Here is a 24,521-nt window from a genome sequence, read left to right as displayed (position 1 = left end):
TTTTTCAACAATAATACCACTGTGTGTGATAGAGGTTGGGAATCAGAAAGAGAAGGTGATGTGAATTATGAGATAATTATCCCTTTTGCTATGATGCAATAGCAGCTACATTGTTTGTTTATATATTAATAAAAGTGATGGGCTCCCTTCATTCACCTATTTGAAATTTATGTTCAAAATCAAACAACATTTTCTATACCCTTACAAGAAGATAGAAAGTGGTTATGTATTACAGGTGTTTCCTTGGGGAGAGTACCAGGCAGCTCATAAGAGAGTTGCGGGAGAATAGATAACTACACACGGGGAGAAAAAAAATACCCCCCACCTTATAATACAGTCCTAATTTTGATCAAGGGTTGCATGTTGGCCTATTTATTTTTTAATTTTAATAGTTCTTTTCCCAATTTTTAAATCTGGTTCCCAATGGTCTTCATGAGCACCTTAGACCAATAGAGTCAGGAGCTTTTAATGTGTCAGATTCTACAAAAAAACCAATCTGCTTCCATTTAGATCAATGGCAAAACTCTCTTTAAGTTCAATGGAAGTTTTATTTAGCAGAATGCTCTTAAAGGGACTGCAAGATTTGGTCTAAACTTGGCTTCTTTGTTGATTTAAGCTACCACTTTACAAAAAGGAAATTTAAGTCTAGTACCAGTCCAGATAGAGGACATAGCTACTGGTTAGTAGCTAACTCTTTCCAGCTAAAGACAGTCTTTTGGTCCTTTTGAAATTAATAGCAAACTCCCATTGATTCTAATGGGAGAAGTGTCTAAAACCTTTGTCAAAGAAATACCAAAAATTCTAGGCAGTGTGTTCAGAATGTGACTGATGGAACATGGCAACAAGTCAGCCCCACTTTCTACAAAGACTAATATAACACCGACTCAAAATAAATAGTTTCCTATAAAAAGAAAAAGAATACAGCTATGTTAAATATGTGATTTACACAAAGAAAAGGCAGGATGTTCATAGTTAATCTCACTCAGTCTATCACTCACATTGCACATGTGCTATGGAAGCTCATGCATAGTTAGGCATCTGCAATAGCTAGACACTATGGCATGTGTAAAGGTTTTACTCTGAGTTTCTGGCTTTAAGTTTGTCTTATCCTTAATGTTAATAGGACAGACCTTTAGTGCACGTGTGTGTGTACTTAACTGCTTTATGTTTTAACATTAGTCAAACAAAAAAAATCTCATTTAAATTGTGCTTTGTCTGATCAGTGCAATCCCAGTTTTTATAATTTAAAATATTTATTCCATTTTCTTCCTTCTGAATTGATAAATATTTGGATGTTACTTACTTTTTGAAAGCAACCTAACAAAAAAGGTGTTCATGATTAGCCAAAGAAACCATACATTAAAATAAGTGACTATAACACTACCCTGTCAAAATACTTAATAAGAAAATGCTAGTATACACAATGTTAATGTTATGGTTGTACAACATAAAACTGTTCTAATATCTTTCATTTGAGAATCTCAGAGAGAAGTGTTCTTTCTCTTCCATTTTACAAATGGGGAAAACAAGTCAGAGAGGTTAAGTGACTTACTCAAAATTGCATAAATTAGTGGCAGAGTTGGAAATAAATTCCAGGTCTACAGAATTTCAGGGCCTGATTTTCTTCTCATTTATACCAGTTGTGTCAGAGTAACTACATTAAAGCCCATTGAGTTACCACCACTCTATACAGTTGTGAGAGAAGGATCAAGCCCCTGGCTGATCAGTCTATACTTCCGCCCTGTAATGTAAAAAAAAAAAAAAAGGGTTAAAAATTATACCTGAAAGTCATATTTCTCTCTGAAACAGAAGCAACTTCTTTGGAGCCATTTTTATTACAGTTCTACACTATCCCCTGATTATCCAATTAGCTAGATAATTGCAGCTCCATTACATGCCTATCATTTAAATTTATTTTTAAAGGAGTTTTAAGCCATTGACCATTGACATGATGAACCATAATGCTCCAAAGAACTATTTCAACCAATACATGCAGTAGTTAGGGATCTTCCGTCTTAAAGATCCCTGAATGTGCAGTAAGACTGTATACTAAAATCCCTTGCTAGTTCTTGAAAAAATAATTCTCATGGACGCACAATATCAATTTTTTCCCAAGGGTAAACTACTGGGATTAGATCATCATTTTAGACTGAGTTTAATGCTCATGAAAATGAGGTATTATTAGCATTGGCTATAGGGAGGCATAGCCTGATCCAATACCCACTGAAATCAATGGGAGTCTTTCCATTGACTTCAGCAGACATTGGATCAGGCCCCCAGCACACCTTTAAGTCAACAAAAAGACTCCCATTGACTCCAGTGGGTGTTTGATTGGGCCCATAACCTAAGCAGTTCTTGCACTAACATCCCCATACAGACCAGTCAATGCAGTTCACTCCTTAATTAGGACAGGCCCAGTTTGGCAAGTCTTGGATCATTCTCTATCTTTGCTGAATTACTGCAGGGGATTAAATGGTGTGGAAAAATGACCATTAGGTACAAGGATAAGACCATCAAACTCATTTTCAGTTTGGATCTAACTAGCAATTGATCCCAGGCCTTCAGGGATGAAAGGCTAGTGCAATGACTTTTCAGGGCACTACCCACTCCACCATTTAAACATACGTTTTTAACAGTTCATTAAGTACTAGCCCACAATGTGTTGTATATTCCAAAATGTAAATGATAATACAGATGTTAGATGTTGGCATTTGATTCCAAACTTAAGATGTTTCTTGTGCTTTGCTCTACCCTTGTAACTTCAGAACAACCAGCACTAGAACTAAGGGTATCAAGTATCAGCCTCCATCCAGCTTCTCAAAAATAGATTTACATCCAAGTTACAAACCTTTGAACATAGTAGCAGTCTATAAAGGAAATGCTGGCACACCTTTAGTTAACACCATAAACATGTCTGCAGCAATTGGAAGTGATCCCCATCTCATTTGATTCAAATACAATCTGTCCTGACACTTGTTCTTCATTAGATGTAGGATACAGACAGCTAGAATCTTTGGATTTAGGAGCAAACTAACAAGAGGGGCAAGTGGGACAGTCATATTGTTTACAAGCTGCAAGAAACATGAAGCCCATCTGTTCTTTAGAGTTAATTAAAAGTTGGCTGAGAGTTTTTTCCCTGTGTCTCATCCTGAGCCTATGTGGCAGGTGTTGCAGAGCAAGTCTCAGCAATAGTTGAACAGATACCCTTACTTGCATTTAGAAGCAAACCCAACCTGGTTTAAACGGTAACACCAGCTATGAACCCATGTGACTTGGGGCAGATCCCAGAGCAACTAAAATTACCAAACTGTATACAAACACAATTGACTGTCAGTAACGTTGGGTGAAATTGATTGAGAAACACAATGTAAATGTTTTTCCTCAGTAATATAAAACATGTAGAAGTGAAAGGGAGTTTCTGTTGAGAGTGTGTAGGTTTATAGTCCTGTATATGTGATTTTCTGATCCTCTTTCTTCATTCTGAACTAGATTAAGGCAGTCTGAGGTCATAGACACACTAGGGACATGGACCCCTCCTCTACCCAGTAGTCCTGCCCTTGTGCCTCTTCCCTATGCCATGAGGCTTTTTCCCTTCCCAGACAAGCAGAGCCCCCTTTCTTCCTCCCAAGATTGGCAACAAGGTCTCCCTTCCCTTGAGAGCATATGGGGTGGCAGCACAGGTCCACTCTCCCACACACAGAGGCTGGGCGTTAAATTACTCAGGGAAACAGCAGACTCGCAGCACTCTTCTCCTGCCATGCACAGAATCCTCTACTGGGGTAGTGTTGAGGGGCTCCTTAGAACAGTGACTTGGTGATAACACCCAATTGAGATGCACCTCTTAGAGCACTGTTTCAGGCAACCTGCAGCCTCAGGGAGATATCACTGTATCAGTTATGTTCAGGCCACATTTTCAAGCTTTACTTTGCAACCAACAGAGCTATATTTTTAAGTAAATGAAACAAATTCTGACGAGATCACTTGACTGTGGGAACATGGGGCATTTACATCTTCATCCAGCCCTGTTTCCACTGTTACTTTTGACAGTTATTTCTCTGTCTGCAGTTTTTAATCCACATAGTTTTGTATGAAGCAAGCTTGTTAAAGATGTGGTAGAGGTGGATTTGAGCCTGGTTCAATGTCTTTCACTTAACACCTTCTTAGTCAAAAAGGATTATCTGTATCCTTTGAAGCTACTGGTGTGAGATGGGGCAGGGAGAATAGAAGGAAGAAGGAGAAGCTCCAGTGTGTGTTCCTACCTTCTGAAAAGCCACTCTAGGTGATGGTCAGGACTCAGTGGGTTCTGAGAGGATGTGTATGATGAGTATGATGGTAGCAGAGACAAGCAGTAGTTCTTTGTGGCATGCTTCCTTCAGTGCTGGTCAACTTTTTTTTTTCTTTCTTTTTTTTTTAAATCACCATTTTAAAATTGAGTCTACTCTCCTGCTAACCCAACAGTTTGGGCAGAAATCCACACATGAGGTAATGCTGCTTTACCAGGAGGTAACTCTACTCCAGAGCCTGTAACCCCTCCAGAGAGGGGATAGTCACAGCTGCCAGGGAAGTAGCCAATGGGCTTGGCTTCTATGGCGGCCTTGCTCTATGGTCTAGGGCAGGGATCGGCAACCTTTGGCCTGTGGCTCACCAGGGTAAACACCCTGGCGGGCCGGGCGGTTTGTTTTCCTGCTGCGTCTGCAGGTTCGGCTGATCGCGGCTCCCACTGGCTGCGGTTTGCCATCCCAGGCCAATGGGGGCTGCGGGAAGTGGCAGCCAGCACATCCCTCGGCCTGCGCCGTTTCCCGCAGCTCCCATTGGCCTGGAGCGGCGAACCATGGCCAGTGGGAGCCGCGATCGGCCGAACCTGCGGACACGGCAGGTAAACAAACTGGCCCGGCCCGCCAGGGGGGCTTACCCTGGCGAGCCGCATGCTAAAGGTTGCTGATCCCTGCTTTAACTATTTCCACAAATTTGGGCCAAAGTTTAAATTTTGTAAAAAACAAGCTTTTATAAAACCTAAAACCAATGGAAGTGTTTCCACAATTTTTCAAGGTTCCAGTGGAATCTTAGGCTTTTAAACAAACAAACAAACAAACAAAATTCCCCTGTTTCTTTCAGACCCAAGCACAGCAGCAGTGTCTGAAATTGAAACTGTCTATAAAAGTGAAATTGACTTATTTTCAAGATGAAAATTGAAAAAACAGAACAGAGAAAAGTAAATGGGACTTTTAAATTTAAATTTTTCTTTTAAGGTACTATTAGTAACAGTTTTTTGGGGTTTAGGTTTACAATATATGACTCTTAAGCTGATGGCCTTTTAAATTGTTTTCTTGTAACTAAGAGTCTGATCCTACACTCATTAAAGTAAACAGATGTTTTCCCATTGACTTAACAGAACCTGACTGGGGCCCTAAATGCATGCACAGAATCATGTATACTCAGGAAAATACATTATCATGGACCATTTATTCTCTATAAGGGTATAGTAATGAATAGCTAATTAGCAATACGTTATGAACATATACTAGTGTTCATAAATGTAATTCCTTGTTCCACCATGGTACATCATACATCTCATATTAAGAGACTAGGCCTATTACAAAATCAAGAGTTTTATCTATAGAAAAAAGAGCCAAACCAAAAAAAATGTTTAAAAGATTGATGTGTTTATTTAAAATTAGTTCTATTCCTTCATATAGAAATTACGTATCACATTTTGTCATTTGTGTATTTTAAAACTATATGAATCCAGTGAGTCAAATTCAGAGTAGCAGCTGCCAATGTGCCAGAATACTGCAACATGTTAAGTAAACTTTGGGGGAAGTTGTTTTAGTTCATTTGCGAACTAGTTTTATCCACTACATAATTATGACACGAGTCACATGATATATACTCACACATTCTTTAGAGTGCATGAATAACATATGAAGTACATACAGTACTGTATCACTTTACTTTTGTCAGATACTGTGCAAACAGACATCCTGTAAATAAAACTTTTGTAGAGAACTTGTAAAATTTGGAGAATATTAGACAAGCAAAGGACTTAAGGTGTTAGGGCAAAATTCTCCAATGTGCAGAGTTAATCTTGATACTTTAGTCTACTCTCTGTATATGAGTAGTCTCAGTGTTGCCAGTGGGAATTCTGTAGATGCAGAAAGAGCAGAATATTGAAGTCAAGATCTATCTTGTGGCTCTGAAAGGAGAATTTTTACTCTTCAAGTATTTACTTATCCAGATAACAGAAAGGTCTTGCAATATTTATGCAGGAAGCACTTTTATTGCTTACCATGGGTGTCCCACACGATTGTGAAAGGAAAAAGGTCATTGTACAAAAATAACCCTTTTATTTTTTAAAAGACAGACAACTATTAAAGCCCCCTTTTTGGTATGTCAAGAATCACTTTGTTCTAAATATTGCTGTGTCTGCAATTGATGTCTTGTGATTAAAATAATAGTCTATCCAGAAGGATTTTGGAAAGAACAGATATAGGAGATAAAATTCCAGTGTGTGTATCTGGCTATGTCTGTGTGTGACGGGGAAGGCTATAAATGGAGTAAAATATTGATTTATTCAGACATATAGTAGAGTCTTCAAAATGCTGTTCTTTCAGTGCTTTTATATAGTATTGTTATAATTAAATCTTTACAAAATCATGTATTCTGTATAAAAGGATCACCTTATAAAATTGATTTAATAAGCGGTACTTGTATATTACTGTATTACATGCGGTGAAAATAAGTCACGGGCAAAAAAGTACATACATCAAGTCTGAGGTTAATAGACTTGAATTACTTGGCAATGGTTCACCTTCAAGGTTTTATAACCCTGGAGAACTGCATTCAAAACAGAACAGACTTGCAGTGAAATTTGTGGGGAGGGAACAAAAATTTAACCTAGCCATTATAATAAATAGATTTTTTTTCCCCTTGCTTAAAAAATTACAGAGTGGAAAGGGTCTATGCTATGCTATTAAATAGAGCAGAGTATAGGCAGGTGGATCACTTGATATTTCATGCAATACCCATCTATAGTTTTTGATAACAGCTACAATATATTACCTTCTTGTCAAATTAGTAGCATTTTTATGGCACATTCATTGTTTGCTCTCCCTCTGTAGGATAACAAATATGACTGTGACTGTTTCACACTTTTGCAGTTGGTGTTTGAATTGCATGTAGCTGTAGGGACTTTTTACACTGTTGGGAAGAGAATACTGTGGTATCTACTATAATACTATTCAATTTCTTGATTTTGTGTTCTGTGCTCTCAACCTGTATTTTGATGATACACACACAAGGACTGGAAAAGAATGTGTGTTACGATTATGTTTTGAGGTTGTTTTATTTGGAAATTTGATACAGGCCTATAATGAATTTGTAATAGCTACATCAAGCGTTTGATGGCAAGTAAGAACAAATGCATTCTTTGGCCTGAAATAAACTGCTGGCATCCATGACATGCATAATATATTATGTGGGTCAATACAGAAGCTATGCAATCCATGTGATTGTTTTATAATTCCTTTAAATCAGATGGAAGATAAAAATATATCACTTGTGTATAATATTTTGTTTCCTTGTTATAACATTGCGGATTATGTTAACAAAATTTATGTATAGACTATCATTAATGCGATTTATATTGATATGTACATATACTCCCTCTCCCCACATCTTTGATATTTGGCTGCAGTGTTAGAATCAAGATGTTTCCTCATTAAATTATTGTATGGAATGGGTTACCTCCTTTTGAGTCAACAGAAAGGAATTATTAGATACCAGAGAGTGCTAATTAGAAGCACCCTCTTTAATGAACTTGAAGCAAGTACATGATACATGAAAATATTTATAGCAGAGTGGAGCTGAGACTGCATGTCCTTCAAATGGCACAAGTTAACTCAGTCATGAACAGCAAACATCTTACTTAAATCATTTAAAATTCTCTTATCTAGGGTCAGTGCGACTTCGAGGTGGCAAGAATGAGTTTGAAGGCACAGTTGAAGTTTATTTGAATGGAATTTGGGGAACAATCTGCAGCAGTCATTGGGACAATAATGATGCATCAGTCATATGTCGACAGCTTGAGCTTGGGTAAGTTTTAGTCCCAGATCAAATTTACCAGCTTATTTCAATGTCATATTTAGGAGCTCTGGATTTGATAGATATTTTTAAAATCCGTTAGGAATGGGATATTATTCTGGAAAAAAAAAGTGTTGCTCTTAAGTGATGGCTTCATTCTCAATTGATACAGTCTCTAAATGACAGAGGAAGTGGTACACCCACTTAGCAAAGGTATTAGTCAGAGAGCTGGGAATGTGTACATAAAACCTTTATATGACTTCTTCAGAGAAAGAAATGGGTATTGTGTTACAGACTTTGCAGCTGAATCTATAACTGTGTGTCCAATGCTATTAAGATATTTGTGAAGCAATGCCACGATATAACATTAGGCCTGAGTTTTAATATCTTTCCTTCCATTACCCAACATTCAAACACTCACAACTGTTACTCCTCAGATGCACCAAGCATTTGCTGCCTGAGGCAAGGTAAAAAAGTGCCCTCTCTACCCACCCGTCCACAGTTACACAATAACTAGGTAGTAAGCATGTTGCAACCACTAATATCTGCTGCCTGAAGTGTTTACCTGTTCTGTTTTGTATATTAAAGCTGGTTATCCCCAGAATCCTTACCCCCAATTCTTGTAATGTCTCAAAGGAGTTGCTGTGAGAATCAACATATGGTTTGTAAGGCTGCTTCTGGCATCTGAAGAGAATGGGAGGCAAAGATGGTAACCAGGTTTTCACACTGAAAACTGGGAATCTGATTATGAAAGGTTAGGGCATGCAAGGACTGTTTCCATGGGAACTGGGGAGCAGTGCATGGGATAGCGAGTGAAGAGTGTCAAGCAACCCCCTTCTCTTCTTCCCTACCACCCTGTAGATTTGATGTCTCACATGAAAAGAAGGGATGTCTTGAGAATTTGTCTGAAGGAGAAAGCTCATTGGGAAGTCTGAGGGATATTGTTAAGATGTGGGGCAATCCTTGATGCATACATACTCACAACAACCCTGCAAATTTAACAGGCTCATCTGGTCAGTAGGTCCTTCAGGTCTCTAGACTCATCAGGAGAATAAATACAAACTGGAGGGAAGAAATATGAGTCCTGATTCTGACTTCACTGTACATGAGGTAAATCAGGAGAAGTGCCATGGTTTTCATGGAGAAAGTTTACAGAATTTTAGTCATGTTGCACAGGTTGAGAAGCCCTGAATTAGGCTAACACCTCAGCACTCCTACTGTCCCTGGGACTTTCTGGGCCTAGCGAGCAGCAATTATTTCTGTATTTGTCTATTCAGAAATTATCTATTCTACCAGATGCCTGAAGAAAATAGAAAACAAATTGTTTTGTCAAGACTCCAAATTTATTTGCGGGGGAGGGCATGTGTATATTTAACCTTTCACTACCTGTAAAGTTATCTCGAACAGAGACAGGAGAATGACTGTCTAAATTACGGGATCTGACAGGCAGGTGTGACTATCATATCATACTCAGTAGGTTGCTATGAATATTCCCTAGTGGTTTGATTAATTAAATAATAACTTTCAGGATATTTTCTGGGGATAATTACCAGCTAGGAAGTATTGAACTGTGCTCCATTAACCCTAGCCAGTCATTTATCTCTAAGAAGTGCCTATATAGATGGTATAATTATTATAAGATGAAAATGGGTGTGTGTGGGGGGGTGAGAAATGATCATAAGTATATGGATTTTTTTCATGGATAATGCAATTTAGGCTTCTAAAGAATCAATACCTTGTGCATTAGCCAATCCCATTACTTGAATCATCTCAATATCCCATTCGGTTTACAGTTTCATAGTAACTCTCAAAATATGGTGGCTTTATTGCCTTTCTGACATTGTTTCAGCTGTACATCAAATGTCATCTTGTTTGCTACAGGCTCTGGGTGTTAATATGCAATATTTGCACTCTGACATTTCTGGTGATTATTCCACTCTTAAGAGTGCCAGTCAGAACTGAATCTAAGCTGTTTGGAATGTCTAATGTTAATCTGCATACACCAAGCCAACTTATAAAAATATGCAGATTAGAGGAGATAAAAGTTCAGCCCATCTGGAGGCTGTGATTTTGCTTATGGTTTCAGCTGCCTACATGCAATATTTCTTTATCCTGTTTTCATTTTAACTGGTTCCTACCTTCAGCACTTAGAGTATTTTGGTTGTATAGGATCCTTATCAGCAAGGAAAGTTTAGTGATGGTGTCAATGACAGAACCATTTAAACAAGAATGACTAAAAATAAGAATCCATGCAAATAAGAGTGGACAACAATGCATGGTTATGCTGTAGACATACCCTTAAAAACTGTGTTAGCTGTACAGTGGAACAAGAGCATTGAAGGTCTCATGTAGGGAAGCTGCCCTTTCGTCGCCTGTGGAAGAGATCTCTGTGATTGGTCTCTGCCACTCAGCATACAGGAAAGGGGAATGTGATTGGGTCAGAGGTTATGCAGACCCAACTGGTTCATGTGCAGTGTGGCTCCACTATACCAAATCATCTTATACTGGAATGGGGAAAAACAGGCTACATTTGGTGTTCCTCTTCATATCCTGTATTAGTGGTGAGGGCCCAAATGCATGAACATCCTGACTGACTGCAGACAAGGATTCTGCCCTGCAACTTTTTCTTGGTGAGCAAAATCCTTTTCCTGCACCCCAGGATTTGGCCTCCCATGCATTTGTGAGTGAACATCTCAAACAAATATTTCCCAATATCCAATGCTGATCTTTCCTTCTACAGCAAAAGAGGTACAGCAAAGTATACACCATTTTCTGGACTGGGCCTTATCCCTGTTTATTGGAGTGATGTACGTTGCCATGGTGATGAAGAAAATATACTGCTGTGTGAAAAAGACATCTGGCAGGGCGGAACATGTCCTCAAAAAATGGCAGCTGCTGTCATGTGTAGCTTTTCCCATGGTAAAAGTATATAATTTTTTATGAACTTTTTGCCTTATTTGAACAGTCATAATGCACACGATTACATTAAAAAACAATCCTAGTTTAATTTCCTTGTCCAAGAAAAGATCTAAAATAAAATGTAGCATAGTATCATTCACTTTTTAAAAGTCCTTCCACATTCTGAGAGCAGCAAATAGCTAATTGTTGCTTTAAAACACAGGCTGTGAGGAAGGGTAGGTTGTGCAGCAGTGAGGATCCCAGAGGGAGTTCTGTTTGAACTAGCTAAATTTCTCCAAAGCAGAGGGGCAGAGGGTCTAGGGCAGTTGCAGATGCTGGAGTGAGTTTTGTCACTCTTGGAAAGGGTGCAGTGTGCTTTCTGTTTCCACATGCAGCAGCTCCCCTGGGCTCTGTGATGGGTGTTGGGGGGCCATGATTCCATCCTCACCTTACCCTCATTGAGGAATTAACACCACTGGCACTAGAGCAGAGCTGCGATTGTAGATGGTCCCTGCACAGGGTTACAAGAAAGTGTAAGGCTTTGTACCCTCTCTTCCCCATCTCTACCTTATGGCCCATGCTGGGATGGACACATTTTTGCCCAAGTTCCTATGACGGATATTTTGATATTTAAAATGTTCAAAGAGTAAGTGATCAAGTTGTTTTGGTCATACATACCTTCACAGTTGTACAGGAAATGGGGGCAGTATTCCAGTTAATTTCGGAAACAAACTGGACCACTGAAGTAAGGGAAATGATGTTCTACTGAAGGCCAAATGGGAATTTTGCCATTGAGTTCAATGGGATCAAGATTTAACTCCTAGTATACATTCTACACAAACAGAGTTCTTCACTTTTGCTATCAGAGTGAATATGTTTGGGATCTGTAGGTAGCCTGTGCCTCTTATTTAAAAAAAAAATAAAAAAATAGATGTATTACTTAAACAATTTAAATCTTTTCCCTTAGCCCTACCTCCACCAAGTTAAGTGAACAATTATATATTTGAGGATAAATAATTTCCATAAGAGGTAGGTTATATTAGGCATTTAAGCAGTTGTGTTCAGCCACACTTAGGGTCAAGTTTTCAGTCTTGCTTTCATTAGGCTTTCCTTTTTTTTTTTTTTTTTTACCTGCATAAGTGTGGCCTCAAATAACTGTGGATATAATTTCAGATTCTTGAATATTTAAGTACTTGACTATACCTGCAAATCAGGTACATGAGTGTCCAAGAGACAGTGAATGCATTAGTAAAGAATTGCTAGCACAAATAGGTCAATCAGAATTCAAACGTTTGACCCTTATTATTTGCACAAAACAGAAAAGAAAGACTATACAAGTAGCTACCGTTTGTTTTGTAGATTCTGCCATCCTCCCTTCCCCCCACCCCACATACTATGGAGGTGCATTAAAATACTGATGTTTTATGTATGCATGAACAGATTTCGAAAAGTCATTAGAGTGTGTTTACAATCTTACTGTTTTTGGCAAATATTCACACTTTGGTCCTTATTCTGCATTTCTGATGCGGCTATAACTCCATTGATGTCAGTGCTGGATTGAATCCTTTGTTGTGAAGTTTAAAGCTAGTGCAATTGAGAGTGAAGTTTCCTACATATTATTTCCAGAGCAAGTAAGCTTTCAATTTTATGAGGTTGATAATACATGAAGAAATTAAAAATACAGATTTTGAAAGTCACACTACCTAGTTCACCAAGTTTCCCCTTCCATTCAAAGGAAGTTGAAATTTCAACAGAAAGCCTCTTTGTTTTGCTTAGAGGGCTCATTTAGGCATAGTGGAATAAAATAACTTTGTTTTAAGAGTGCTAGAAGAAGATTGATTTATAGTTCATAGTCTAGGGTTGAAGTTAATTAGGTAACATTATTTGAAGTGGCTTGTGTTTTTGCAGATTCTTGACACCACTAGCCTTTCTACGAAAGCTTCATCAGAAAAATCATCAGCTTTCATGGCTGGTGAAATGTTCAGAGGGGGTCTTCAGAAATTCCAAAATGCTCACTTTCAGCAAACAAATAAATGGAAAGATAACAGGGTAAAGTTAATTTGCTGGAGAGTGTAAACTGAACTGAGTCACACTTTAGTCATCCAGATATTTGATACTGATATAATCTTTTAAAAAGTTACATCAAAATAGTTCAAGTGCATTATATAACTTTGTATCATTTCCATCACTGTAGTTTCATACTCAGATATGTAGCTGTTGAAAGGAAAACTGTGCAGGAGTCACAGCTGGAGGGAACCATGTGCCCCCAATTTGAGCAACAAGGAAGACTCACTGCAGATAGAGGTTAAGGGGAAAACCCTCCTTAGTTAAAATAATCCAGATAGAGTGACTTTTCATTGACTGACTATGGTACAGACTGGGATCAGTGCCAGAAGATATTCTGGGTGAAATCATGGCCCCACTGCATATCAGTGGGCGGTTTGCCATTGACTTAGGGGAGCCAGGATTTCACCCTATGTGATCGAGACTCTGTGGAGTAAATGCTGCCTTCACATACATTGGTGCAGTTCCACCACCCCTCCCGCTTCACTGAGAGCAGCATTTGTCCCTATAGCCCTAAAATTCTGCAAGCACTTAGGCTTCTCTAACCAGTTCAGTTTCAGGATTTTCATCTAGTTAAGAAGTTGCATAATACTTGACCAAAGCCAAGTGAAGCTGAGTGCTCTCCATTTGTGTATAGCTTTGATTATCATTTTGGGAAATAAATGACTTTTTCCTCTGTTTTGTGTTTAACTGTAGCCTTTATTCCAATCCGTCTGGCTGGTGGGAGCAATGCTCATGAAGGAAGAGTGGAAGTCTACCATACTGGCCAATGGGGGACTGTCTGTGATGATCAGTGGGATGATGCAGATGCTGAAGTTGTCTGTAGGCAGCTTGGCCTTGGGTTAGTTTTTCTAAATACATTTTACTCCTAACAAAGAAGGAAAGCTAAGAAACAATGCACAATGCTTTCAAAAGCAGAACATTTAAAAATTGCATTTACACTGTGAAGCCACTAAAATTATAGATGGCACATTTATCCATGCCTGTAGTTAAAGAGGCCTGGCACTTTCCATCATAATACCCTGTTTTCAGTTGCTTATAACTTAACCAAACTTTAGCAGTTTGAGATGAAGTTTTCCATGATGGGGGACTATTTCGGGGTAAAGATTTTTTTCAGAAAATTTGATCAAAAACCATTCAGTCATTTCCAGTCATGAGGTTAAGAAAAAATGTTTCACTCTTGTTAAAAAAAAAATTGTACAACCATTTAATTAAAGGCCTAGCACCTCTTTACTTTGGAGCAGGAACTTTAATTTGGGTATGGGTGCTGCCCTGCCTTTTGCTATCCCTGTGAAAATCTGCCCAAATTTGGCCAAGTTATGAGCCTCTGGAATGTGTCAGTTTGCACATGTTTGCTAGAGACTTGTTAACATCTGGCAGCTAAATTCTCCGAAGATGCTGTCTGCATTGAGAATGATCCATCCCAGGGATGTAGAGGGTGAGCAGTACTTTTTCTGCAGTTGTTCTTTCTGGCAGTCAGGGATGACTGTGGCACCGGGCACATGAACTGAGAGCAGTGAGACTGTCTTCTCCCTGCTGATCCCCAAGCAGTGAGGGAGAAAGGGAGAAAGCTACCTGACAGGAATGCAAAGGGATGAGGAGCTCAACCTGGGGGAAAACAGGGTGGAGGGATTGAGATAAGAAGCTGGAGGGATGGTGGTGAAGGGCTGGGACAAAACAGAAGGGTGGAGAAAGACTGGGATGTGGAACTATGGGGGAATGGTGATGAGATAGGCTAGAATGAGGAGCTGAGGAGAGCTGTGCTGGAGGGAGACTAGGACTGGAACACAGACTGCAGGGGCCAGAGGCATAGGTCAATGGTCACTAGAATACAGTGGCTTCAGAAACCTGGAATAGAACCCAGGATTTTTAAGTCTCCTGTCAACAAATACCTGTGAAACCTGTAAGTAAAATATGTGTCTCATCTCCCTCTAGTGGCTGGCCCACATAGAGAATGACAGCCTACTACTGCTATCAATTACTTAGCTCAAGTGGTAGAAGTCTGGGTGGTGGATCTAAGAGGTCTAACCCTGCTGATCACTCATATGAGACTCAATAATTTCCACATTTTAAAAAATCTGATTTTTTTTTAAAACCTAGGAAATTACATACTAAAGCTACATTAAAGAACACTAAGGTGGCAAAGTGAAGCACTCAAAAGTTAGAAAATATCAGAATTTAGGTTGCCTGTGTAACCTAATTTGTTTTAACCTAATTGTGCATGTGGATTAGGATACAGTCTTTAATTACTCCCATCACACTATTTTTTCCCACAGGACCCCTATCTGATTCAGTGGACAGAATGGATGGTGCTCATTGAATGGGTAGCTATTCAATATTTCTTTGTATCCTGCTCATTCAGTTTGTGGCCCCAGGCCTGACTTAGAGCATACCATTCAAATTGTGCTCTGAATACAGAATTATTCATTTCCTCATGAGCTTTTCTATGATGCTCAAATGTTACTGGGCTATTATCAAAAGCTAGTGAATTGCATTTAATATAGTGTCATTGGAAAGGGCTACTTGCAGTATCACTATTGTGCCTGGCAGGATTACATTAGAACATGTGTTTGCTTTTGGTTAATTTCTATAGATTTTATTTCTGGGATGGACCTGATTTCCTTTTGTTTTCTGAGTAAAAGTGGATTAATAGGAGCACGTGTATTTGGATGGTGCTTAGACTTTTTGAAAAAAAAGTTTACAGTTGTACATGATTTCACAGGCTACATGTAGGGGAGTGTTCCCCCCAGCTTGGGGAGACAGACTTATGCTAGCTCTGCTCAAGCTAATGCACTAAAAATAGCAGGGTAAGCCAAGGAGAGCATGGGCAGCAGCTCAGACTAGCTGCCTGAGACCAAACCTGCCTGGATCCCTGAGTACGTATTCAGGCAGCTAGCCTGAGCTGCATTGCTATTTTGAGAAGAGCTAGCATGTTGACTGTTTACCCAAGCTGGGAATCATGCTCCCAGATATAGCGTAGATGTACCCAAAGAAGCAAGATGTCTTGACAGGTGTGCTCTTTATCCCCGGGCTGAAATTTTACCAACAGAGGCAGGCACAGCAGTTACAAAATAGGGCAAACATCCACATTTGCCTACAGTTAATCCAAATGGAAATGTGCTACAAAGTGTAAAATAAACCCTCTCAGCAATAGTATCCCATGCTCTTTCAGCTTTGCTTTAGCATTACTAGAATATAAAACCTCAGAGGATTAATCTTCTGGTGATAAGCAGAAACTACTGCTCATTTATTTCATTATTTGGTTTCCCCATATACTTTTTGATAAACACCAATTTGTTATTTCAGTGGGATTTGTGGTCTCTGATGCATTGGAAATCTAGAGTCTCATTAGAGTATAATATACTTTGTTTTCACGGTCAGGAGTTGAAACATTATCTCCCCGATTTCTGCAGGCCTCTTAGCAGATGGTAAATTTCTCTCTTTTGCATGCCATATTCTCCGTCTGCTGTGTTATGAGACCTACAAGAAGCAGGAGATACTGGAAGAGGCTTTTTTATTACATGTGGTTAGCATGCTATGCAAATGTTACTCCATAAACTGAAGTCAGATAATTTATCACAGTTATCCCAGCCCAGCAGTTAGGACCTGTGAGAGTCTGGGGCTGCTCTCCTTCTGCCCTCTATATTTTGCCTACCTTTTATAATTGCAAAGCAAGGACAGTTCATTAAAACTGAAATATCATCTACAATTTAACTCCTAATTTAATTTTTTAAAAGAAAGGTTGAAGACCTTTTAATATTGGTGAAGTTGCCTGGGAGATGAAAGCAAGATGTTAACAAGGCTTCTGGGAAAGGCAAGAGATGAGGTTTTATATCATGTTAAAATTGCAAAGGTGGCAGGAGGGGAATTAAGCACCAATCTAATTTTCTTACCCTGTCATTTTGTGAAATCTTCTGGATGAACGTATTTCCAAAGCAAGGAAACTATTTTTTGATTCTTGATAATGGAATTGCAGAGTTTCCTACCTTATTAAATATATGTAATTTTCTATACTGACTGGTTCCCATGCATACAATCTTAATAAATGATTCTGTAATGTATCACACCACTGTCCCCACCCTGCCATTCTAACATTATTCTTGGAAGTACTGTCTCTGGAAGATGCTCTCTAATACTAATAAGAGTCGTACCAAAGATTCACAGCTTACTGGATATACACTAAATAGTGGCATAGGGGTTATAGTTAGCTCAGAGATTGATGTTTACAAATGTCTGAGTTTTCAAGGAGAACCCATGACAGCTTTACTACTAGTAAAGCATTGTATTTGGACCCTGGAAGAAGATGTGCTTATGCTGAAGTGAGCTTTCAGTTGTGTTAAAATAATGCCCTCTAAAAGTCTACCAGTAGGCCAGTCTTACTGTTGTACAAAATAGTACTTTTACACCAGTAGTCTGCCAATATGCAGGGAGCACAAGTAATACATTTCATGAAAAAATAATATATAGAGGCCAAGATTTTCAAAAGCGAATGCCCTAAAAGTAGGTTCTTAAGTCCATATTTAGCCATGTATATAAATATAGCCTGATATCAAGAAGTGCTGAGCATCCACAAAGCCCCTCAAAATCAATGGGAAGTAAAGGCACTCAGCATCTTTGAAGATTGGGCAACTGTTATTTAATGGTTTAAATATGGATTAGCCACCTCATCTTGAAAAATTGGTCTTAGTGTATTTTTGCACTTTACAGCACACAATATAACAGGGGTTGGCAACCTTTGGCATGAGGCTTGCCAGGGTAAGCACCCTGGCGGGCCGGGCCAGTTTGTTTATCTGCTGCGTCCACAGGTTCGGCCAATCGCGGCTCCCACTGGCTGCGGTTCGCCGCTCCAGGCCAATGTGGGCAGCGGGAAGCGGCGGCCAGCATATCCCTCGGCCCGCGCCACTTCCCGCCACCCCCATTGGCCTGGGTCGGTGAACCGCGGCCAGTGGGATCCGCAGTCGGCCGAACCTGTGGATGCAGCAGGTAAACAAACTGGCCCGGCCCGCCAGGGTGCTTACCCTGGCGAACCGTGTGCCAAAGGTTGCCGACCCCTGCAATATAACATACTACAGATTCATAATATATAGTACCTAACCCAAATTTGTATCACTTAATAAAACAGCACTTTATAAAGTATAACAACAGAACAGGTCTGGTTGAAGTGGCTACTTCTCTACCTAATACAAGCGTTGAAAAGTCATGAGTCAGGTCCTACAATCATGAGATTTTTAAGAATAATAGATGTGGTTATCTTTATTTGCCTTCCGATTTTAAAGCCTAAAGGCTTAATGTTTTCAAGTTTTCCCACAACCTAGAGGGCTAGAGAATTCATTAAAGAAAGGAAAAAAAGCAGAGATTCTCATTATTTACATGATTCTGTGAGCTGGAGCTTTAAGAAAAAACACAAGATACCATGAGACTTGCAGTAAAGAGTTGGCAATTGTGCTACATAACAGTGGCATCTTCTGTGATAACACACAGCACAGGTTCAAATGAGTGCCTTTCCCAAGAGAGGCATAAAAGAGAGAAGTACTAGCTTAGGGAAGTGTGGTCAAGAGCTCTGAGTTGTTGCTTAGGAGCCAGAAATTCCTGAGTTCTTTAACCTGGACTATGACACTGACTCTTTCTGTGACTTTGGGTAGGCCATTGAGCTCTCTATCCCTTCTGTGACAAGGGGACATTACTTTAATCCTCACCTCACCTCTCTGAGATAGGTTATTACTATTTGCAAAGGTCTGGGGAAATGAAACATGTTAGCTACATGTTAAATTAGTATTTTCCAAACTTGGTTTGAGTACTACTTCCCAGGGCAAGATATAAGAGCAAGATATCTGTTGTTAGAACTCAAAGTTCCTAATGCATGTGATAAAGTGTGCAAGGACAATAATGTCTAACTAAAGCATCTCTCACAAAATGAGACGCACACTGTGGTGGGTTATAGTTGCCTCTGAGAGCATGGTGCTGCTACTATCTTCAGCACCCCTGCAGGCTGTCAGCCTACCTCAGCAGATCTGTGGCTGAGCCCTCTAGCTGGGTCACACATTCCAAACTCCAACCAGGTACAACAACTCAGTTGGAAGAAGTTCCTTGCCCTTCCAAGCCAATTATAAATAAAATGGTTTCTTACCCTTCTGGGGCTTAATTCCTTCTCTAGAATTGAATCAGCAATGTTGCTACTGACCTCCTGCCACCAATTGTGGTAGCAAAGGGCCTTAGCCCAGCCTGGTTCCTTTGGATATACACTAAAGAACACTCACTCCACAATTGCCATCAGGAGCTGCTTTGCTTGCAGCAAACAGCTCCTTTTATTATGGCCTGTTGGGCCTTGATTGGCTGTTGCTCATTCCTAGTCCTTCTAGTTGCTGGAGGACCAGATTTCAATGGTTCCTAAAATGGCTGTCCTGGGATGCTTTTCTAGGGAGGTCCAATACTCACTTCTCCATTCAAATTAAGAGAAGTAGTACTTAGAAGGAATTCCATCCAACTTTCAGTCAGAGGGAGGATCATTATGATGCATGGGCTTTAGGATGGGATATTAAAAGGTTATCAACAGAATAGGGAAAGATAAGGGAGATCCCTCAACACCGAGAGTGGGGGAAAAGAAATGAAGGTGGAAAAATGTTGAAACAAGGGATGCTGAAAAAAAGGCACAAATCCAAGATGCTGCAGCACTTGCAAGAAACTAGGTGGGGAAGGCCTAGATTTTAAAGAGTGGGTGCCTAAATAAGTATCCCAATTTTCAAAAGTTCTGAGCACCCCTCAGAGGATGTTGTTGGGAGGAAGAGGTATAAAGCTGTATAATAATTTAGTATGGATAAAAGTTTTGCTGCAGTATGGACTGAAAGATTGGTATACAAATAAATGTAGCTTTTATTTTTATTTTACAAATTATATGCTGTGTCATGTAATACTTGGATACAAGAACATTTTTAGCAAAGTATTTAGTATCAGATTATTAAAATAAAGTGGATTTGTTAGATTCCCCCAATCCATTCTTACTCTAAACCATCCTTATGCATGCAGGTGAATGGGATTAAATATCCTTACTCTATGTAGAGATCAGGCTATCTGAGTTCTGGGTATTGAAGGCCTGGCCCACATACTGTTTTTGTATCAGCATAACTACTGTATTTCAGTGTGTGATTTTTTTTATCAGATTTTTTTTTTATCCGTACAACCCCAGATGTGGATAGTGATAATTGCATAAGGATGCCTTAACCAGTTTAGTTTATTTCCCTTCCCATATGGGAATAACTATAATGGTATAAACACTTCTATAACAGTATCCATACTGCTGGGCTGTGTCACTTTAACTCTACCAGTATAGTTAAAGTGGTACAACTTTTGCACATAGACAAGTTCTTAGGGTTGTAAGATGCCAAAAAATGATGTGATTGCAATGTTAAAATAAAACAAACCATAACAATAGCTGTTGACATTTAGAATGATGCCAAGGTGATGGCAGTATGCTACCTTTTTTTAAAAAAAACCCCACTCCTTATGTATTTACTCTTGGAAGTACACAAAGTATCAGGTAACATTTTGTTGCAGACGTTTTCTTTCTTTCTACTGTAGCTCTCGTACTAAAAAGCTACATTTTAATCACTAGATAACATTAGAGTGCAATAAAATTCTCATTTAAAGCTACTGTGATGGATGTGGGTAACATATGCCAAAATGTCTAAGGGCTGGTCTACACTGGGGGGGGGGGGGGGGGGAGGGGATTGATCTAAGATACGCAACTTCAGCTACGCTATTCGCATAGCTGAAGTCGAAGGATCTTAGTTTGACTTACCTGTCCGTCCTCACAGCGGCAAGTTGACCGTCGCGGCTCCCCCATCAACTCCGCTTACTCCTCCTGCCGAGGTGGAGTATGGGCGTCGATTCGGGGATTGATTTATTGCGTCTAGATGAGACATGATAAATCTATCCCCGATAGATCGATTACTACCCGCCGATCCAATGGGTAGTGTAGACGTGGCCTAAGGGCCAGATTTTTAAAAGTATGTTGGTATTGCTGTGGTCAGTGTTGAAATGCATAACTGATTTAGATTAATTTTCATTTTCGAAAGAGACTTAGGTATTTAGGAGCCAAAATCCCATTGACAGTCAGTGGAATTTAGGCGTATAAGTGCCTAAATCATTTTTGAAAATGAAACGTAAACTCCTAAATCAGTTAGAACCACATACCTTTAAAAATCTGGGTCTAAGTGACCTAGAAATTTAAGTCTCATTTTTAAAAGTTACTTAGGAGCCTAAATCCCAATGACTTTCACTTTTGAAAATGCAACTTTAAGATCTTAAGTCACCTAGGCACTTGTGAAACTGTTACCCCCTACTTTATCCTACTCGGTCAAATTATTCCTTGGTGCAACTCCATTGAATGAATGTTAAGACCCTGACCCCCCCACACCCTGCTGCCCTCTGTGCCCACAGGGGAAGCTGAATCAGTGGAGGTATTCACCCAGGAGAGAGGACAAGAAGAGCAACTCCCAGAAGCCTTGGCCCCTCAGCTAACAAGCTGACCATAATCAAGTGTTTCCATGTTTTGAAACATTATCTGCCCTCTCTATATAAGATGCAAAGTTATGTTTAAAATGGTGCTAATTAGTTACCAACACATTTTAAAGCATGACCATTTTTCCTAGTCTAGATATGCCCATTGTCTTTGCTTGCAGTGCACTCAGTGATACATACGACAGGGTGGATGAGCAAAGCATTAAATGGATTTGAACGCATGTGCACGCATACAAACACCCCCACCCACACCCCTGTCTCCCTTACCTCAATGCACGGGGGATTGGGGGGGAGAAGGGGAGGGTAACAGACTATGTGACCTCTCAAGGTTCTTTCCAGTCCTCTATTTCTGTGATTCCATAATTAATTAAAATTGATAAATCAAGGAAAAGGAAACCTCTTACCTTGTCAGACTGTCTGAATTTTAAGTGCATAAAGACTGAAAAGTCACAGTAAAGCATCTGAATATTTGTTTTAAAGATATTTAGGGGTTGTAATGATTAAATCTAAGATCAAAATCTTCAAGGCCTGCCCAAGTTAAGAACACACACAACCTTCCCTACTTCCAAAAAGATGGTGGTTGTTAATTAAGAATATATGACTGACAATGGCTTACTTCCTCAAAGCAAATTAGTTAAGTAGCAGCACACTTCCCCATACACAAATAAATAAATAATAAAAATTGTTACACAACTATTTATTTTAATTTAAACTAATCCTTTAGGTACTTAAACCCCAAAGCCAGCAGTTTCTCTGAACTGTCCACAGATCCACTCACTCCCCTAATAATAGAATATCAGAAAATCACTGCTCATTAAAATGAGAAAAGAAGTGTAGACAGAGGTACCACTGTACAGAGAGAAACCAAACTATTAAGATCATTAATATATGGATGCATAGGATACTGGCAATTAGAAATGGAAAAGTCCTGAGATCACTGAGTGTTAAAGTACAGAATGTCTTTTATGATGCTTAATATAAGAGCACATTTTGAATTTCTGTAGGTTTTTTGTATTGAAGAAGCATTATGTAGAAAAAGGAGATAAATTCTGGTAGTGAAAGTAGTACAGGACTAGAAGTAGGAAAACTGCATTCTCAGTTCTGTCACTGATTTGCTGTATAAGCTTGTCAAGACCTTCTGTGCCACAGTTTCCCCATCTGTAATATGTGGATAATTAAGCTTACCTACTTCATGTCAGGTTTGTTTTTAGGGAGGGTGAGGGGTTAGGTTTAATTAATGTGCTCTGAGATCAGGTGAAAGTCACTATAGAAGTACATAGCGTTGTTGTTGTTATATGTATGTAATAGGGCTGTCAAGAGATTAAAAAAATTAATTTCGATTAATTGTGAGATTAAAAAAAGTAATGCCAGGGACCAGCCAGATAACTATTTTTGTGAATCCTAACTTGCTACTTGAAAATTTGCTGCTGTTAATTACGCTGATCAGAGGGTATCCAACATGTCAGCCACTACCACCAAGTTAAAGACTCTTTCGGATGGCTTGTGATTCTTGAGTCTTTCCTTATTATGTTTGGACAGGGGAGTAGCCAAGGCATGGAGCCAGGCTTACTTTGGAGAAGGCTCAGGCCCAGTGCTGCTGGACGAAGTACGTTGTACTGGGAACGAGCTGTCCATAGAACAGTGTCCAAAGAGCTCCTGGCGAGAACACAACTGTGGCCACAAAGAAGATGCAGGAGTTTCCTGCACACCTCTTACAGGTAGTCTCCTGAGCAATTAGCATATTGATGATTAATTACAGACCCAGGATTGAGAGATTTGGAAGAGTGATATGTTTTAGAATTGTTGGTTGCACTGAAGCCAAGCAACAGGCAGTAGTAAAATCTGCCAGCCCTGTCCTGCAGGACCAGCTGTAAGCATGTGTGAAACTTGCAACTACAGAAGGTCTTGCTATTCAGCAAGATGCCTTTACATCTCAGAAACCAGTTGAGTAACCAATCTCCCTTCTATGCAGAAGGTGCAAGATCCATGTACTGTGGGTCATCCATACATGCAAATCAGGAGCATAATTTGGCTCATATAAATTTACAGCCATATGCTGCTCTCATTTTGTAATACTTCTCCCACCAACAACAATAGATATTTCGATGTGGAGCGAGGGCTGTTGTTTGGTTACCATCAAAAGGTCAGCATTTATCAACAGTCATTCTCCTGTGGTATATGAGATACTGTAGTATTTTTCTGTAAGTGGTATCTCAGCTGTGTAGTGGAAGTAAGTGAATGTTGACTTTTTAATGGCAGCCATGGTATATGGCGCTTAATTTGGAAATAAAGAGAATATACAAATGAATGTGTAGAGCCACAGATAAACTGTATACGTTGACATTGCAAAGTAAAAGCCCAGTCCTGCAAACTAGTCATGTGAGTAAAAGTTGGGAGGATCAATGATTTAAAATTTTTTCCATTGCACTTGAACAATTGCTACATATAAAGCACTGCACAGCTGACAGGTACATGATTTTTTTTTTTCACCTTCTGTTCAAACATTATTGCCAGACATGGTACCCCTTTGGTCTGACCCAATACCGTAAATTTTGTTTTTACTTTTCCTGGGGAATGACAAGGTAATTGCATCTTAAGCAGAACTGATTCTTGCTTTTTCTTACTTGCTAATGCCACAGATGGTGCAATAAGACTAGCAGGTCGGAAAGGCAGTCATGAAGGACGTCTGGAGGTATATTACAGCGGGCAGTGGGGCACAGTCTGTGATGACGGGTGGACTGAGCTGAATACACAGGTGGTTTGTCGGCAGCTGGGATTTAAGTAAGATCCTTTTATGTGAGAAAACTAAACGCTTGGTTTAGCAGTGGTGATAAAACTTTGCAAAATACTGTCTATACTCTGCAAACTATGAAATGTGCTGTGTTGTCTTTTTTATCTAATATTCGCATGAGCATCAGTTTTGTATTGTGAAAAGCTTTGTAGATCGCACTGCAATAAGAAAC

The 24,521-nt window shown here is 39.4% G+C and overlaps 1 protein-coding gene across 3 annotated transcripts in view; it reads left to right on the top strand.

The window, feature by feature from the left end:
• The window catches only part of PRSS12 (serine protease 12), a 65,915-nt gene that overhangs the window by 2,017 nt on the left and 39,377 nt on the right, over positions 1 to 24,521 (top strand). For 2 of the 3 annotated variants that reach the window (XM_005290310.5, XM_024106411.3), the window contains exons 2-6: positions 7,953 to 8,091; positions 10,820 to 10,998; positions 13,738 to 13,882; positions 23,098 to 23,276; positions 24,198 to 24,339. In XM_005290310.5, coding sequence (XP_005290367.3) covers positions 7,953 to 8,091; positions 10,820 to 10,998; positions 13,738 to 13,882; positions 23,098 to 23,276; positions 24,198 to 24,339 — 784 coding nt within the window. The remainder of the gene's footprint in view (positions 1 to 7,952; positions 8,092 to 10,819; positions 10,999 to 13,737; positions 13,883 to 23,097; positions 23,277 to 24,197; positions 24,340 to 24,521) is intronic. The other variant, XM_005290312.5, reaches the window with a different exon arrangement.

Source organism: Chrysemys picta, chromosome 5 (genome assembly GCF_011386835.1).
Source record: "Chrysemys picta bellii isolate R12L10 chromosome 5, ASM1138683v2, whole genome shotgun sequence".
Lineage (NCBI taxonomy): Eukaryota > Metazoa > Chordata > Testudines > Emydidae > Chrysemys > Chrysemys picta.
Note: the sequence above shows the minus strand (reverse complement) of the source record. Positions and strands in the feature narration are given on the sequence as shown.